This window comes from Symphalangus syndactylus, chromosome 5 (assembly GCF_028878055.3).
Source record: "Symphalangus syndactylus isolate Jambi chromosome 5, NHGRI_mSymSyn1-v2.1_pri, whole genome shotgun sequence".
NCBI lineage: Eukaryota > Metazoa > Chordata > Mammalia > Primates > Hylobatidae > Symphalangus > Symphalangus syndactylus.
The window spans coordinates 111,085,470-111,104,816 of NC_072427.2; the positions used below are offsets into that span (position 1 = coordinate 111,085,470).

The following is a 19,347-nucleotide window of genomic DNA, read 5'->3' on the forward strand; positions in this document are numbered from 1 at the left end:
CTGCTCTGTGAGCGAGCCATGTAGCATGTAGCCCTACGTCTGACAGATGGAATTGAGATGTGGGGTACATTTCCTTCTAGATCCAAAGGATCATCTCACTGATTATCTCGTTTTCCTTTGGAACAGCTGTGTACACAGGGCCTGGCCCAGTAAAGGATGTGTTCTCTACCACCAACAGAATGACTGTGCTTCTCATCACTAACGATGTGTTGGCAAGAGGAGGGTTTAAAGCAAACTTTACTACTGGCTATCACTTGGGGATTCCAGGTAAGAGCCCATAAATCACACATCGCATCATAACTTTTGGAGCAAAACAGCAAAGGTACACAGAATTTCAAGGCTAAAATCGTGATTTTAATGCTTTCCTTCTGTGACACTCATTCTTCCTCATCTTAATGAAGATTATTTTTCCTCCTTTACATCTGTATTACCATTACCTGAGTTCGTTCAAAGTAGGCAGCCACAAAAGTTTTTAGCAGACCTACTTGGATTTCTCTGATGTGTAAGGAGTGTTGAATTTTGTTCATTGAAGAGAGCCATGTTAAATGTTAACATTTCCTTCCCTCTAAGGAAAGAAGACTGTCATGTTTCCCATGTCAAGAACATTTTCAGAGAGCAAAGAAGGAAACAGGCAAGAGAGTTGTTGGCATGCCAACAACATTCAATTAAATAATTAACATCATTAACTTATTGGAGACAACCAGAGCAAAGCACCGCAGTGTAGGAATTTAATGCTATTTGCTGGCATGCCCAACCCTCCGACGCTGGGTGTTTTATTATATCCATAAAATAATCAACAGGAGCAAAGAAAATAGCAACATGTTCATCTTGGATATGTGTATATGTGTGTGTATATATATATATACAGATATATGTGAATATGGATATATATATTCATATGTCTAGTATTTGCATATATTTGCATTCAACAATCTGCAGAGAATTTTTTTGTAACTTGATACTCCACTTGGACTATGATTTGTCTCATAGAACTGCCCAGCAACTCAGTGGTTCTTTCCAGGTGCAAATATGTCAGAAAAACAGAATACATGCTACTTCCTACATCTCTCTTTCTCTTCCATAGGAAGAGAAATATTTATGGAATTGATGTATTTCACTTGAATATCTAGAAAAGAGGTAGGGTTGGATAGTTTATCTTCATCTGGCCTATTATCTAATACAAAATCCGGCTACTATTAGGTTATGTTTATCTTTGTTCCTCCACTCACAACTGACCAGGACTTTTGACACCATCCCAGAAAGCTGCCTGCTTTAATCTTTATGGCAAATAATTAAGAGGTCTACCATCTGGCCCTGAAAATGAACCACAACTGATATTATCCATGCTACTTAGGTAGAAGTAAGTGGTAGTTCAATCGATTAATCTGGATTTTGTGACTGATTTTAGAAGCCAATCTGTTTACTTACAAGCAACAGTGACATGGATCAATAAAAAATAATTAGTAAATACTTTGAGATCTACACAAAATTATAATTTATCTTATAATAGAGTACACTAAAAAAAGAAATATAGCAAATGACATGATTTTGTTAGGTAAAGAAGAAAATACATTGAGATGCAAATATCAATAGATATGTATTTACATAAGCGTGTGTGTGTGTGTGGCGAGAATTTAACTTAGAAGAAAATTTTATCATTGCTTTGGAAAATGTTAAGATAAGTTTGAAAATGTCATCTTGAATTGAATCACTGATTTTGTTTCTTGATTATTCTGTTGCTGATGATTATACTATAACCATGTTTGTTTGCCAATTATTTTATCTGCTATTTCAGTTTCCTTCTCTTTGTGGTGTACCTATTATTTTAATCTAATTCAACATTTGAGTTACACTTTTAAAGTATAGATGGGTGATGGACATAGATCAGGACATTTTGGTAGTTAATATTGAGCACATTTAATATAAAACAGACTGTGGTTATGTAATGTTCCAGAAAAGCTAAATCTTTCTTACTGTTATATAGAAAGTAAATTAGTTAATAGCAAACTTTAGATGACAGAAAAACACAAAATGTTACCAACAATAGTTTTACATGTAAAATTATGACCCTAATTTTTTTAATTATTATATAATTTTTGGCTCCTGATAAAGTAGTCTTTGCACGGTATCAGCTCCCACAAGTGACGTTACAATAAAGTCTCCTCTCAAGAATTTGGAAGAAGATGGCCATCTTTGGCCAGAGCAATTTTCTGTGAAACTCTGCCATAATCAAATCTTTCTGATTTGATTAGAGGCCTTTGTTAGCAGTGTGAACCACCTAGTTTTCTGGTCTATTGCACAACTGTTCAAAACCTCTTGTGCAATTTCCACAAAAATTGCTGCAGGAAAGCATGATGAAGAACGAAAAAATGATAAGTAAAGAGAGATGGAAATATATGAGAGTCTGTAATGCGCATGCAGAAAAAAACACCAAACCAAATTTGAAAACAATAAACATTCCTGAAATTGAAAACATAAAAGCAGATCAAAACTAATAGTGAAAGATACAATGAAAGAAAAATCATAACTTTCTGTATCTGAATAAAATTACCTGAAAAATCGTGAAGTCTTAGTGTGTTCAATAAAAAAATTAATAAGCAGGAATCAGTGTTACAACATTTTCTGTGTGAAGTTTTAAATTTCAAGAGGGAAATTTTTCTGAAAATTCTTAGCAGAAAAAGTAAAATTATTTTTGTAGGTGTTGAAAATAAGATCAGCTTTATATTTCATGCAATTATGAACACTAAAACAATGAAGTAATATTTCTCATGTTTTAAGGAGAAAATCCCACAACTAAAAAATATACAAGGGTCAATGCTGCGTTTAAATGCAGTAAAATTATGTACTCTCTTCTGCAAAATATCATAAAATAGAGCAGGTAAATACCTAATATCTACTACTATTCTACCGGAGGCCATCCTAAATTTTTTTCAAGAATTCTGTCAAGGAAAGGATTTTTGAAAGAAGTATTATACTTTTAAGGAAATTGAGATACATAGTAAAACCCAAAGTAATTGAGATTTTTAAAAAAATATTGTGCTCAGTATTAGATTAGGGATTGATTTATTGAGGTATCCAAACAATTGAAATAATTATAGGTGATTTGGTTTGGCTGTGTCCCCACCCAGATCTCACCTTGAATTTTAATGATCCCCATGTGTTGTGGAAGGGACCCAGTGGGAGGTAATTGAGTCATGGGGGTGGGTTTTTCCTGTGCTGTTCTCGTGATAATGAGTAAGTCTCATGAGATCTGATAGTTTTATAAAAAGGAGTTTCCCTGCACATGCTCTCTCTTGCCTGCTGCCATGTAAGATGTGCCTTTCTTCTCTTTTGTCTTCTGCCATGATTAGGAAGCTCCCCCAGCCATGTGGAACAGCAAGTCCATTAATCCTCTTTTTTCATACAAATTACCTAGTCTCAGGTATATCTTTATTAGCAGCATGAGAACAGACTAACAGGACAGGGCATTCCACCATCTGCAAAAGTGAAAGCATCTTGAAACAAAATTTTAAAGAAAAAGTAGGTCTTTAAACCCCTATTTTTTTTTTTTTTTTTTTTTTTTTTGAGATGGAGTCTCGCTCTGTCTCCCAGGCTGGAGTGCAGTGGCGCCATCTCCGCTCACTGCAAGCTCCGCCTCCCGGGTTCACGCCATTCTCCTGCCTCAGCCTCCCGAGTAGCTGGGACTACAGGCGCCCGCCAACACGCCCGGCTAATTTTTTGTATTTTTAGTAGAGACGGGGTTTCACCGTGGTCTCGATCTCCCGACCTCGTGATCCGCCCGCCTCGGCCTCCCAAAGTGCTGGGATTACAGGCGTGAGCCACTGCGCCCGGCCTTTAAATCCCTATTTTAAATTGAAAATGAGAAAGGATAAAAGACTTGAAAAGAGGAAAATGGATTGTCAAAAGAAAGAGAGAGACAAATCTCTTCCATCAAAAGTTATAGTTACAGATTGTTTGTTTAAATTGTGTTTTATGGACTCATAATAATTACACGTTTATGGAGTATATGTAATATTTTAATACAAGCATACAATTTACAATCATCAAATCTGGGAAACTGAAATATTCTTCACTTCAAACATTTATTATTTCTAAGTGTTAGGAACATTCCAAATGGTCTTCCCTAGTTATTTTGAAATGTACCATAAGTTATTGTTAACTATAGTCATTTTATTGTGTTACCAAACGCTAGATCTTATTTCTTCTGTGTAACTCTATTTTGGTACCCATTGAAACCCTTCTTTATCCTCCTTCCCCACTACCCTTCTTAGCCTCTGGTGACTACCATTCTATTTACTGTCTTCATGAACTCAATTAATTTAGCTCCCACATATGAATGAGAGCATGCAACATTTGTCTTTCTGTGCCTGGCTATTTCACTTAATATAATGTCCTCCAGTTTTCTCCATGTTATTGCAAATGACAGAATTTCATTATTTATTATAACTGCATAATATTCCATTGTGTAAAGATACCATATTCCATCTCTCTCTTCATCTGTTGATGGACTCTTAGGTTGACTGCATAACTTGGCCATCAAGAATAGTGCTGCAATAAACATAGATGAGCAGATATCTCTTTGATATACTGCTTTTCTTTCTTTTGGATAAATATCTAGCAGTGGGATTCCTGAGTTATATGGTAGTTATATTTTTAGTTTTTATATTTCTTAGTTCTTTGAGGAGGCTTGTATTGGTTTTCATAATGGCTATACTATTTTACATTTCTACCAATGGTGTATAAATGTTCCCCTTTCTCTGCATCCTCATCGGCATTTATTTCCTGTCTCAGATTCTTATAATGAAACAAACACAACATCAAAGATTTTGAAAAACATTATAACCGATTTTGATTCAAGATCAAACTCAAAAACAGAGCACAATCTATTTCTCTCAATGCAAAAGAGACACCAAGTTTATGATGTATAGATTCTTTATATTTCTTTTGCCGATAGCTAGATTTCATTTACTACTGTTATATTAGTATGTAATGTATGAAGTTATTTTTAAGGGAAAATTCTCTTGATTGAAGCTAGAACAGTCTTCAATGCCCATCACTGCATGATAAATACATGGGGAGTATGGTTTCACATTCCTCCTAGACATAGGACCGATGCAGCTGGGAAGTGAGTAATGGAATGACTGAGTTGTCATCAGCACTGTCTGCTTCCGTCAAGATTTTTTATACCCAAAGACTGAAAAGCAATTACAGAAACAGGGACTTGGCTGTGGAGGCTAATCAAGCTGGTAAGGGTAAGCGAGATTGGACACACATCCTGGCACTTTACTTTGGTGGTTCTTTTAGAAAAAGGTATAAATGGCCATCAAAAATTGTTTTTGCTTCACTTGTCTTCTGTAGATATTTTAGGGACACCTTCCAAGGCTTTCAGTTGAAATTTAACACAATTGTATAGTGTATTTTTATATCTTATTTTCTTTGTACTATGTTCCTGACATTTCCATTTCTATTGTAATAAAGTATATGTAATATAGATTTATTGAGATCAGTCTCCTATAAATGTCCCCTTATTGCTCTTTTCTGATACTCAGAGTCTTAACGATGGAATTCAATAGTGTTTATCAGGCAACTGTGGAAGTGGCAGCTGATTACATTTAGGGGGTTTGAGCGCTCCCCAGATTGTGTGGTATGTGCTTAGAGATAAATTTCGTTCCATTTTAAACCAAGCATATGTTAACTAAATGAGGCAACGCTACTGGAGACTTCATAAAAAGGAGATGGGGAAATTCAATTCTTAGCAATATTTATTTTTCTCTCTCTCACCATGGGCATAAAACTATCAGAAATAAGATTTCAGAGTCCAGAGAGAGTTAAACTGTTGGATTAAAGACTGCTTAATGAAGCTGAACTATTGTATGTTGCAAAGAATCAGAATCCAGTTTATACATGTAAGGAAAATTCTGAAAGAGCTTATTTATACTTCTCAGATTTTAAAATTTCTGTTCAGTTCAGTAACAATAGATCAATTTTCCCCATTCAGCATTTTTTCATCCAGTTCATTCAGCTTATAGAAACAAGTTATTATTTTTCTGGATTCATAGAATATAACCCTAACAGCTTCAGCTAGAGCACAAAAATGAATTACATTTTTAAAATATTTATATGTTATCATTTAGATTTTAATTCAGATATGTCTGTTTCCATTCAACTCGTATGTGATTTTCAAATTAAATATTGCCTATCTACATTAATAAAAAGGTAAAATTATCAGTAAATGTATCTATGATTAAATTATTGTCATTGAGAACTCATTTTTTACATAGTGATTTCAGTAAGCTACGAAAAAAGTAGTAAGATATTTTAAAAATAAAGGGTGGTGACTAACATTCTGTAAGTATATCAATATAATTGATCATGGACATGTAATTCATGCTGTCAACCTTTTAAATAAAGTATATTAAAATATATATTTAAGACAGAATATATGAATACATAACACTTCTGCCTACATTTAAGACTTCCAATTTTCTAAAGGAAAATTAATACCAGAAAGATAAACTATATAGTCAAAGTATTAATGCTGTCTTTAGAATCGTAATTATCTCTGCCCATTTGTCATCTCACTAATCTGGTTTAAAAATATGTTTGTGAAACAAATTGATAATTACACTTTCAAGAACCTCTGTAATAGTATTATATTTTGAGATATGTAACCAAATTTTCTCATGGTATAAAGGTTTGTAGAAACAACCAGCCATGGCTTTCTAAAAATATTTTCTTAACAAGGTAACTTAGATTTCAGATGAAAAAATACAGAATTCTTCAAAGTTTAAAGCAGAGTATACAAATAGCTCCAATTATTGTTGTAAGATACTAAGAGGAAAGGATTAGGTATGTTTTCTTGTTTATTTCATTATTCGTAGGGAGAAAAAGCACAACTAGCACATGGAGTAAGAATGTCAACTTCAAAAATATCAGCGAAAGGCTGGGCGTGGTGGCTCAAGCCTGTAATCCCAGCACTTTGGGAGGCCGAGGCGGCTGGATCACCTGAGGTCGGGAGTTCGAGACCAGCCTGACCAACATGGAGAAACCCCGTCTCGCCTAAAAATACAAAATTAGCCAGGCGTGGTGGCACATGCCTGTAATCCCAGCTACTTGGGAGGTTGAAGCAGGAGAATCACTTGACCCCAGGAGGCAGAGGTTTCAGTGAGCTGAGATGGCAACATTGTACTCCAGCCTGGGCAACAAGAGCAAACTGTTTTGACTGTTAAAAATATTATCTATTGCATATTCTCTGTATATGTATTGGTATGATAAATACACTTCATTATCTTTTAAAATTTGTTCTCCTGACACACCTAAGACAAAAGTAGTATTTACTCCTATTGACAGTCAAAGGTCATATTACTTTAGGGCCTATGTCTTAATACCTATTGAAATTTAAGTAAGTTATATCTTCATAATTCATAAAATTGATTCTTTTTTTTTTCAAATTACTAGAATTACCGTCAGCCAATTATCTTAAATTTTAAACTTTATTTGAAATCATAGTTTTAAAAAGTGCTTTATATTATGTTGACTCTTTTACTAAGCTTCATACTTTTGAGGCATATTAATCTTTTAATATACATTAATTTACTTTATATTTTAAAAATATCTACTTTTCCCTGCTTTATGCCAGACATTTCGCCAAGCCCTGGACATACGAAGATGAGAAAACATGGCCTTATGGGTATTACAGCTGGCATATTCTATATTCAGTTTATAGAATGACTGACCTCAGTGACAATATAAGCAAAACAAAAGGTTCATTTGTCTCTATTTTAATTCAAATCTCCTTTTTCTGCTCTGGATATTTCAAGCAGATCTCTACACCTTTTCAGTTTCTTCCAGTGTTAAATCATTTTATCTGGGTAACTTACACTCACTTTTAAGTGTTAAAATGAACAGTCAAGTATAATATCAACACTTTTATATCATCTAATTCAAAGCTTCTTTTATCCCTCAACTCAGGCACAGACCTTGGCCTAATAACTTAAGGCAGAGGAGGGTGGAAATATTGTCTTTGTTTTATTTTCTACTTCCCTTTTTTCCCCATCTTCCCATAGTTCCAATGTTGGAAAATAGGAAGTTTTTTTTTTTTTTTTTTTTTTTTTTTTAACCATTGTAGTTTTCATTTGTCAGACACCAGCTTCTGGCCAAATGCTAGCTCTGTTGTGAAACAGACTGGTGAGCTCTTCAGAGCATTGTTCCACCAGCCCTGGACTATTGCACTGTAGACATGGGTCGTACAACTCCTAAATAATCTCTTATAACCCTGCTCAGCTCCGAATCCCTAATCCCTAGGTTCCATTCCTCCACTTTTTGTGCTACAGCCGGCCTTCCCTGCCAGGCAGTTGTCATCTGATCATCTTTCCAGTGTCCACCTTGCCAACTTTCTAACTTCTGATTTCATTTCACAGGAATTGATCACTATACTTCAGTTTATCCTGGTATTTATCAAAAACCAGGGGAGTGAAATGAATTTATTGGGTTTCACTATCCAAAAACCTTTATGCATTGTTATGGAATAGAATGGCATGGGATGGGATGGGATGGGGTGGGGTGGGGTGGGGTGGGATGGGATGGGATGGGATGGGATGGGATGGGATGGGATGGGATGGGATAGGAAATAATAGAACAGAGTAAAGGTAAGTTTTAATTTAGTTACACACAGACACGTTGATGTGTATCCTAGAGTTATTACTAAAAATCTGTTTCATACTAATGTCAAAGTTTTAAAATATCTGAAAGCCCTAACACTAGTCCCATGAAAGCCTGGTCCTTTTGGTTATGCCGTGTAGTCAACTTTTGACCAGGGAGTGAGATGCTGACCTTGCTTCTTTCAGGCAACTCAATTAGGAATTGATTCTCTTAGAGCATCCCACACTTGGTTTGCTGGATGGCACTATCCTCCCCTTTCCTCCATAGAAACATCCCCCCTCAAATACTCTATTCAATATATTTTTTAGAAAAATACTCTAATGCCCTTTTATTAAAAAGCTGAAAATAGCTGATGGATATTGATAGTTGCTGGACTACTTTTAGTATTTTTTTTCAGTAAGTGTAGTATGGCTATACTGAGTGCCTCTCTTTAGAAGTGTAACGGTGTTTATCAGCTCTCTCAGATGTGAGTCTACAACCTAGATTCTAAAACAACAGGAATGATTTCTTTCAAGTGGCATTATGTTTGATCATCATAAATTCAGAAAGTCTCCATGGATATTTTCATAATTTGTTTCTGAAATCATATTAACCTGAATTGAGTCTCCTTGAAAGCAATGTAATAGTAATGTTATTACATTGACTAATAGTCACTAACAGTTTTCAAAATAGAAGCTTCCCTGTTTCTTATTTTTATCAAGTGCTTTTACTTCCCCATATGATTGTTCATGTACCATGTAGGGGATAAGACATTGAGCCTCTCCACACCTGACAGCCATCGCCATTGTCAGGGAACCAAATTCCATGTGGCCCTCACGGAGTTCCTACTCTCCTTCCAGTACATAACTGTACCTCCTAAGCTGTAATCAGAAAGCACTGGAAGAGGGAAGCAAACCCCTCTCTCCCAGTGATATGAGGGCTCTCCCAGAACAAAACTTTTAAAGACCAAACAATCTCAGGAAACAGCAGCAGCTACTTCTAAATAAGGAATGTTTCCACTAGGCCTCTTTTTGCACAACCCAAACCCTGGAAACAACCACCAATGGCCTCCAGATCTACCCAGTTTCTTCTTTGCCCAGCTTTTCATTTTCCTTTTGTGTCTCCGTGTGCCAAGCACATGCCCATGCCTCCAACACTGCTGTACTTGTTTGGAGCTCTATCCTCAACTTCTTTTCACATTACCGAGACAGCAAAGTTTCCATTTCTTTGTGACTACTCTTTCCTTCCTGACCAAGCTTTAACTGAGCCCTCTGTTTCCAACCCAATCCAACTTTGATCTCACCAACAGACAACTTTCACATTTCTTTCTTACAAAGGTTTGGAAGTATCATTTGGATGGTGAGGCCAGGGGACCTCTCTGTGCTTGAGTAACAGTTCAATGGTTGTTGCTTGTATGTTCGTTTGGGGTGGAGGAGTTTGTTTATTGAAGAGATACTAACAAAATTATGAGGAAGAGGTGAGTTGACAATCTCTCAGCCACCTCTTAGAAATTCCCTGAGTTTTGCTGCAAAAGAGATGTTTGAGGTTTCATCCACACTCTTCTAAAGCTACATACACATCAGCTTGGAAACTATTTCTGAGGCATTCTGAATGACCAAGTAGATGGTGTTGCTCAGTATCAAAGATGGCTCCACCTTGTGCTGTGGCAAAGGACTCATGTTTAATATATATATATATATATATATATTTCATTATACTTTAAGTTCTAGGGTACAAGTGCACAACGTGCAGGTTTTTTACATATGTATACATGTGCCATGTTGGTGTGCTGCACCCATTAACTCGTCATTTACTCAGTATCAAAGCTGGCTCCACCTTGAGCTGTGGCAAAGGACTCATGTTTAAAGGGGAGCAAATGGGATTTGTCCTCCAGAATCATCCATTTGTGTTTTCTTTATCCTATACAATAAACATTCTTTCCCCATAGAGCCATGCAAGGAAGACAATTTTCAATGTAAAAATGGAGAGTGTGTTCCAGTGGTGAATCTCTGTGACGGTCATCTGCACTGTGAGGATGGCTCAGATGAAGCAGATTGTGGTATGTCTTATTTTTAGGAAAATACTTTTATGACTTTAGCCTCTGCATTTGGATTCTACAGTGTAAAAGAAAGATTATAAGTGTGTTTATTAGGACCTCTTTTGATGCTTTGGAACGAGAACATCTCATCTCTGAGATGATTTTAGCACCTCTGTCCCCATCTGGTTAGAAGAAAAGTTAATATTTGCAGGCCTCAGTTTATTGTTTGTTTCAGTTTGGTCACACTTATTAACTAATTCTAGAGCAACAAATATCCATATAGGAAGCCCAGAATACCACAGAGACAATATTCCAAACCAAGCAGGCTAGCACCACCCATACTGGCTGCTGTTTTCTGCTTGTTGCCCACATTCAGAGGCACCTGTATGCTTACTTATAATTCACTTTCTCCCCCTGCCCTGCTGAGTTTTCAGTCCAGCTCCCCTTCCACACCTCAATAACATTATGAGTAATGGATACTTTTATTATGTCTTTTTATTTCTAAGCAAATATTTAACACTTATATACTATGTACCATGCACTGTAACTAAGTTAAAAAAAAATCCACAATAAGAATTAGCTATAGTTGGCCAGGCGCAGTGGCTCACGCCTGTAATCCCAGCACTTTGGGAGGCCGAGGCGGGCAGATCATCTGAGGTCAGGAGTTCATGACCAGCCTGACCAACATGGTGAAACCCTGTCTCTACTAAAAATACGAAATTTGCCAGGCATGGTGGTGGGTGCCTGTAATCCCAGCTACTCCTGAGGCTGAGGCAGGAGAATCGCTTGAACCTGGGAGGCGGAGGTTGCAGTGAGCCCAGATCGTGCCATTGCACTCCAGGTTTTGTAACAAGAGTGAAACTGCATCTCAAAAAAGAAAAAAAAAAAATTGGCTATAGTTTACCCATGAGGAAACTATGGCTTGGAAATGATAAGTGGCTGCCAAAGGTCGCACACCCAGTAAGGGCCGTAGCTGTTTTTGAACCTAAGTTTGTATAATTCTGTAGTCACTGCTCTTAGCTCTTGTCATAATAGGAAAAAAAGGTAAACAATGTGGCATTATTTTATAGAATTACAACATAGTGCTTCTAGGTAAAGACTACAATTACTGATGTTTTCCTCCCTTGATGAACTCACTTAGCTTGGTCCAGTCCCTACCTGGCCACTAATGGCCTTAAAATTCTGTTCAAAATGGTTGTAAAATGATGAGTAAGATGATAGAAATCAAATGGTATAAAAGTAAGTACAAAGAAAATGGTTTTTTTTTGGTGGGGAGGGAATTCCTCCCTAAACTTGAGTTTCCTTCTTTCAGAAACTAAGTTTATATATACTCTTCACAGATAACTTTATTTTCTGTTTATTTGCCATATAGATTTGTAGTAAACTTGCATATCTCTGCAATTTCCATTTTTATAGTTATATAAAAGAGCAAAATTGCCTACTGAATTTACATTTTTCAAATTAGACCTTCCATCATGCTCTTAAGAAAAACTACAATCAATCTCTAAACTCGAAATATTAAGAACATTGCACATTTAGTTTAGAGGCCATAATTTACTCTTATCAATTTAGGTCAAAATGACCACATGTGTAATCTAATCTCTTCAATGTATTTTTTTTGTTAATTTTTCTAAAAAATTTGCTGTATATTTGAAAAATTTAATTCTATATATTTATGGGTTACAATGTGATATTATATATTTATGGGTGATATTATATATATTATGGGTTACAATGTGATATTATATATAATATATATTAATAGAATGTATGGAGAGAGAATGTATATATAGAGAATGTGTATATATATATTTTAAAAGTGTGTATATATATATAGATAGAGAGAGATTGAGGAATGATTGAATTATGCTAATCAACCTATCCATCACCTTAAATACTTATCATATTTCATGATGAGAAAATTTGAAATTTTGCAAAATGTTGAAAGATACATTATTATTAACTATAGTCACAGTGCTATGCAAGAGATCTCACGAACTCATTCCTCCTGTCTAACTGAAGCTCTGTACTCTGAACAACGTCTTCCCATTCTCTGCACCGTTCAGTCTCTGGTAACTACCATTATACTCTCCGTGTCTTTAGTGCGTTTCTTCAATGGCACAACGAACAACAATGGTTTAGTGCAGTTCAGAATCCAGAGCATGTGGCATACAGCTTGTGCTGAGAACTGGACCACCCAGATTTCAAATGATGTTTGTCAACTGCTGGGACTAGGGTAAGTAATTCTACTGAGTTCCTTTTTAAGAGATTCTCAAACCTTTTTATTACTATCAAATTAGGTTTAGTAAGAGCTTTAAAATTTATAAAGTTATGAATTTAGAAAATACACATTAGCAAAAGGGAGAAAATAAAAATCTTGATTAACCCCATTTTCAAATAATAACCAGTTAATAACCTTTGTATAAATACTGTATAAATATAAGTACATGTAAATATTATATAAAATATAATATACTGTGTTATACAAAATACTTATATGTGAGCGTTTCTCATGATTTTATATTTTTTGATGATTTTTTAATGAAATCTTTCGTTTTATTCTATATCATAATATACATAAATAATCACAAGGGTACTACAGAGAATATGCTTTTGCTATATCTTTGCAACACATTTACAATAGTTTTTTTGAAAAATTTATAGAAGTACTATTGTAGTGGGAGAGGTTATGCAAAATTTGTAAAATATCTTTATAATTAAAAATTTTGCATAACCTCTCCCACTACAGTATTTCTATAAATTTTGTTACAGAAGGATAAAGAAAGATATTCTCAGCAAGGATGATGCAAGTAAAAATTCCAATTAATAACTTATCAAAAATGTATTATACCTCCCAGTCTAATGCCATAATAGCTTGCATCAAATATGTAATTTTACCATATTTCTTTTTTACCTTCCCATCAAGTCTTAAAAGTAATTAGGTAGAAAATGAAAGTAATGAGTAGCAATAACATACTTATTTTGCATTTTACAACCTGGCAACTCTAACCCACCATTCTGATCCTTAAACATATATGATTTTGAAGATTTAGTGATTACTAGCCATGTTGGCTCACATGTGGTTATCTTTATAACTTATAACACTATATCATTTAAAGTTTGTTTGTCATATTAAACTATGAGGTCTATAAAGGGAAGAACCATGTCTATTTGGTACATTATTGTAATGCTAAACTCTAGACTAATCCTTGTCTTTAAAAATCAGTGCCAAATACTTAAGCAATGAATTATATATACACTCTATGTACATGTAAATATAGATATACCTATCTATAAAAACATATGCCAAAAGTTTTCTAATTATAAAACATATGCTTTTCTCTTAGGTTGATTCCAAATGTTGGCTATTGTGAATAGTGCTGCAATAGACATGGGAGGGCAGATATCCTCTTTGATATACTGATTTCCTTTCTTTTGAATATATGCCCAGCAGTGGAAGTGCTGGGTTATATGGTAGTTCTATTTTTAGTTTTTTAAGAAACCTCCATAATGTTCTGAATAGTGGCTGTACTAATTTATATTTTCCCCAACAGTCTATGGGTGTTCTTCCTCCATGTCTTCACCAGCATCCCTTACTGCCTCTCTTTTGATAAAAGCTATTATAACAGGGGTGAGAGATAGCTCATTGTGGTTTTGATTTGCATTTCTCTAGTAATTAGTGATGCTGAGCATTTTTTTCATATTCTGTTGGCTATTTGTATGTCTTTTTTTAAGAAATGTCTACTCAGACAATTTGCCCATTTTTAAAGTCAGAACATATGTTTTTATTTCTTGTCGATTTGTTTTAGCTCTTTATATATTCTGGTTATTATGTGCTTGTCAAATGGAAAGTTTGCAGATATTTCCTCCCATTCTGTGGATTTGCTCTTCACTTCGTTGGTTATTCCCTTTGCTGTGTAGAAGCTTTTTAGTGTGATGTGATCCCATTTGTCCATTTTGGCTTTGGTTGCCTGTGCTTTTACGGGCTTACTCAAGCCATCTTTGTCCAGACCGATGTCCTGGAGTGTTTCCCCCAATGTTTTATTCTAGTGGTTTCAACATTTTAGGTCTTAGATTTAACTCTTTAATCCATTTTGATATGATTTTTCTATATGGTGAGAGATAAGGGTCTAGTTTCATACTTCATATAGTTATCCAGTTTTCCCAGCATCATTTACTGAAGAGATTGTTCTTTCCCCCCATTGAATGTTCTTGGTGGCTTTGTAAAAAAAAAAAAAAAAAAAAAAAAAAAGAATCAGTGGGCTGTAAACGCAGATTTATTTCAAGGTTCTCTATCCTGTTCTCTATTCTGGTCCGTTGGTCTGTTGTCCATTCTTATGCCAGTTATCTTGGTTACTATAATTTTGTAGAATATTTTGAAATCTGGTAGTGTGAAGCCTCCGGTTTTGTTCTTTTTGCTCAGGATTGCTTTGGCTATTTGGTGTGTTTTGTGGTTCCATACAAATTTTAGGATTTTTCTTTCTATTCCTGTGAAGAATGTCTTTGGTGTTTTGATAGAGATTGCATTAAATCTGATAGGGATTGGGTAGTACTGTTATCTTAACAATATTAAGTCTTCCAATCCATGGGTATAGGATGTTTTTTCATTTGTTTGTGTCCTTTTCAATTTCTTTCGTCAATGTTTTACAGTTTTCCTTGAAGACGTCTTTCACCTCCTTGGTTATATTTATTTCTAGGTGTTTAATTTTTTGTGTGATTGTTGTAGATGGGATTACTTTCTTGATTTTTTTTCCAGCTAGTTGGTTGTTGATGTATAGAAACTGTAATGATTTTGTTTTGTCCATTTTGTATCCTGAAACTTTACTAAATTCAATGATCAATTCCCTTTTTTGGTGGAGTATTTAGGTTTTTCTGTAGATAAGATCATGTCATCTATAAACAGCGACAATTTGACTTCCTTCTTTCCAATTTGGATGCCCTTTATTTCTCTCTTTATTCTAATTGCTTTGTCTAGGACTTTCAGTGTTATACTGAATAAGAGTGGAGAGAGTAGGTATCTTTGTCTTGTTCCAGTTCTTAGAAGAAAAGATTTCAACTTTTTCCTGTTAGTATAATGTTAACTATGGCTTTGTCATATATAATCTTTATTGTGCTGAGGTACATTCCTTCTATACCTAACTTAGCTTCTTACAGTTGGACTGAGAGCTTCCAGTTCCTGTTATATTCCCAAATGCTGTGCATTTAGAATGGAAACTTCCCAGGTCCAAGCCTCATCCAAGTGATGTCAGCCTCATCAGAAACGAAATTCCTATGAAGAGCAAAGAGAGGAAATGAATTTCATTATTCATTATATAAATAATCAATTTAGTTGAACTAATTTACACTCCCATCAACAGTGTTAAAGCGTTCCTATTTCTCCACATCCTCTTCAGCATCTGTTGTTTCCTGACTTTTTAATGATCACCATTCTAACTGGCGTGAGATGGTATCTCATTGTGGTTTTGATTTGTAGTTCTCTAATGATCAGTGATGATGAGCTTTTTTTCATATATTTGTTGGCTGCATAAATGTCTTCTTCCGAGAATTGTCTGTTCGCATCCTTCACCCACTTTTTGATGGGGTTGTTTGTTTTTTTCTTGTAAATTTGTTTAAGTTCTTTGTAGATACTGGATATTAGCCCTTTGTCAGATGGATAGATTGCAAAAATTTTCTCCCATTCTGTAGGTTGCCTGTTCACTCTAATGATAGTTTCTTTTGCTGTGCAGAAGATCTTTAGTTTAATTATATCCCATTTGTCAATTTTGGCTTTTGTTGCCATTTCTTTTGGTGTTTTAGTCATGAAGTCTTTGCCCATGCCTGTGTCCTGAATGATATTGCCTAGGTTTTCTCCTAGGGTTTTTATGGTTTTAGGTCTTACGTTTCAGTCTTTAATCCATCTTGAATTAATTTTTGTGTAAGGTGTAAGGAAGGGATCCAGTTTCAACTTTCTACACATGGCTAGCCAGTTTTCCCAACATTGTGGAAGACAGTGTGGCGATTCCTCAAGGATCTAGACCAGAAATGCCATTTGACCCAGCAATCCCTTTACTGGGTATATACCTAAAGGATTATAAATCATTCTACTATAAAGACACATGCACACGTATGTTTATTGCAGCACTGTTCACAACAGCAAAGACTTGAAACCAACCCAAATGTCCATCAATGATAGACTGGATAAAGAAAATGTAGCACATATACACCATGGAATACTATGCAGCAATAAAAAAGGATAAGTTCACGTCCTTTGCAGGTATATGGATGAAGCTGGAAAACCATAATTCTCAGCAAACTAACACAGGAACAGAAAACCAAACACTGCATATTCTCACTCATAAGTGGGAGTTGAACAATGAGAACACATGGACACAGGGTGGGGAACGTCACACACCAGGGCCTGTCAGTGGGTGGGGGACTAGGGGAGGGACAGCATTAGGAGAAATGTCTAATGTAGATGATGGGTAGATGGGTGCAGCAAACCACCATGGCACATGTATACCTATGTAACAAACCTGCACATTCTGCACATGTGTCCCAGAACTTTAAAAAAAAAATCATCTCAGTGTATAGTTTTCTAGATCTTTGTTCATATATGTACTTTTAAACTTTTTATAAAATGGGGTCAAACCACGTTCTTTTGTAATTTCTTTCTATTCCTACTTTTATTGAGCATATTTTCTATAAATAGTATATATTAAAAAATCGATTTGGTTTATGCATATTAGAGTCTTCCTGTACTTTAAATGTGTGTGTGTGTGTGTGTGTGTAATTCTTTTTATTCTACATTATAAACTTTAACAAAAACTCTTTAAACATGGGGAGCTTTCAGACATAAAGTCTTGGAAGAAGGCAAGTTGTAGGAGAAACAATGTTTTTTTTGATAAAGAGTCAACAAAACCCAGAAACTGACAGTTGTTTATTTCCATTTCAAGTAAAGAACTGGGTAAGTGGCATTCCTTCCAAGTTCCTACTTTAAACACTAATTTTAATTCAATAGTGACTTCAAAGAGGTAAGGTCCTAGGAAGCTGTTAGCTTCAATTGCTCAGGAGCTGCTGTATAGACTCAGGAACTTAGTTTCTAAAGATTAAGCTAAGGAGATTGGGGACTTGACCTTGCTTCCACAATTGATGCACCTGAGTGCCCCAGATGACTGGGCTTTCCCTGCCCAGGATATTTGTGTCTCAATTCATCACCTTTCAAAGATGACCATGTGATTATAAAAAGAGGAGTTCTTTCCATTGTGGTTTGTGAATTTTAACTACATTGTTTCCTGGAGGATGTATTGGGTTAAGACGAGTTATTCACAGAGGTCAAAATGATCAACACTTTACTTTGACAAAAGTTTTTTTCAATGAATTTGAATGAAACATGTTAGTTGGGTGATAGCAAAATGTGGATACCTACATTTACATTCCTTCCAATGCATTGGAAGGAAACATACATCTTTATTACATTTTAACAGTATATAATGTAAATATATTATTATTATTCCTGGATCAGAAATCTAAGCACGGGTGATGATATTGTGTCTGTTCCATGAATAAATAAGACATGGCTTTACATGCTTATGTGGTGATGACAGACACATAAATAGATAATTACAATATAATATGATAAATGCAATGTGCTGTAGCAGAACTTAAGTCAATAAAGGCATGTCAAGGAAGGCTTTCCAGAAAATGGTCTGAGCTGAGTGGATAACACACAGCTCTGTTCTATTTACTTACGTGGTTTTCCCAGCCAGATTGTACTCTCTAGTTCACTGATCCCATTTCCCATGAATCATAGTCCCTCTAACCAGATACAGAGACAAATAACCAGATTTTTTGGTGTATGTAACACGAGTAGTACATCCCACTGCCTTAGATACAATATTTTTGATGAAGGTCAGGTGCTTGCTTTCTTTAGAAATGAGTCAGGTAATCTCTGCAAAGACTTTAATCTTTGAGCCTGTGCTTATTAAATAGTCTCCATAGTGCTGTAGTAATTGAAAGAAAGTTATATCCTTAATGAGAATTTGCCTAGACTGGTGCATGGTAACTGAAAGAAAACTTAGTGAGTTTAAAATGATGTGTGTTTGCTGCAGTAGAAAGTAATTTGGTAGTCAATTTATTAAAAAGCCACTGTAGTCTCTCAAGATTATTTACGCAGATAGGGTACAAAATGCAGTTCCTCTCAGATTCTAGTAAATCCTGTGAGGCCTATTTCATTAGCCTTTCCTTTTTTTATATTAAACATTTTCATTTCCTACCATTCATTATATGCATAAGTAAAAAGTACCTTGAATAACATTTTCATGTCTTTGATCAAAGTATGAAAGAAAACATTTTATACGGATGCAACAATAAAGGTTAAAAAAACTTAGGGTAGTTTTTTTTTTTTTTAATGGTATTTCCCAGCAAATAGCATTTCCCTGTTAGTAACCCGATATATAAATGATATAGCTGATTTACCCTGCTAAATCATTAAAATCTAGAAAAAAATCATCATTTCTGTAAAACTTTACAGAATTCAGGAAATGCTAATATCTCAAAAGTGGAGTTAGTTATTTATGTTCTAATATATAAGGTGGCCTATGAGGAACTGGTGTTAATTTTTAAATCCCATATTAGTCCTGTCCAAGATTCTTCTAAATATCAGGAACATCAAATTGAGCCTTACATTCTCA

At 35.1% G+C, this 19,347-nt stretch overlaps 1 protein-coding gene across 1 annotated transcript in view; it reads left to right on the forward strand.

Annotated features, from left to right (window-relative positions):
• TMPRSS15 (transmembrane serine protease 15) overlaps nucleotides 1–19,347 on the forward strand; it is a 136,198-nt gene that overhangs the window by 73,079 nt on the left and 43,772 nt on the right. The window contains exons 16-18 of the mRNA XM_055279329.2: nucleotides 127–267; nucleotides 10,589–10,699; nucleotides 12,782–12,914. Coding sequence (XP_055135304.1) covers nucleotides 127–267; nucleotides 10,589–10,699; nucleotides 12,782–12,914 — 385 coding nt within the window. The remainder of the gene's footprint in view (nucleotides 1–126; nucleotides 268–10,588; nucleotides 10,700–12,781; nucleotides 12,915–19,347) is intronic.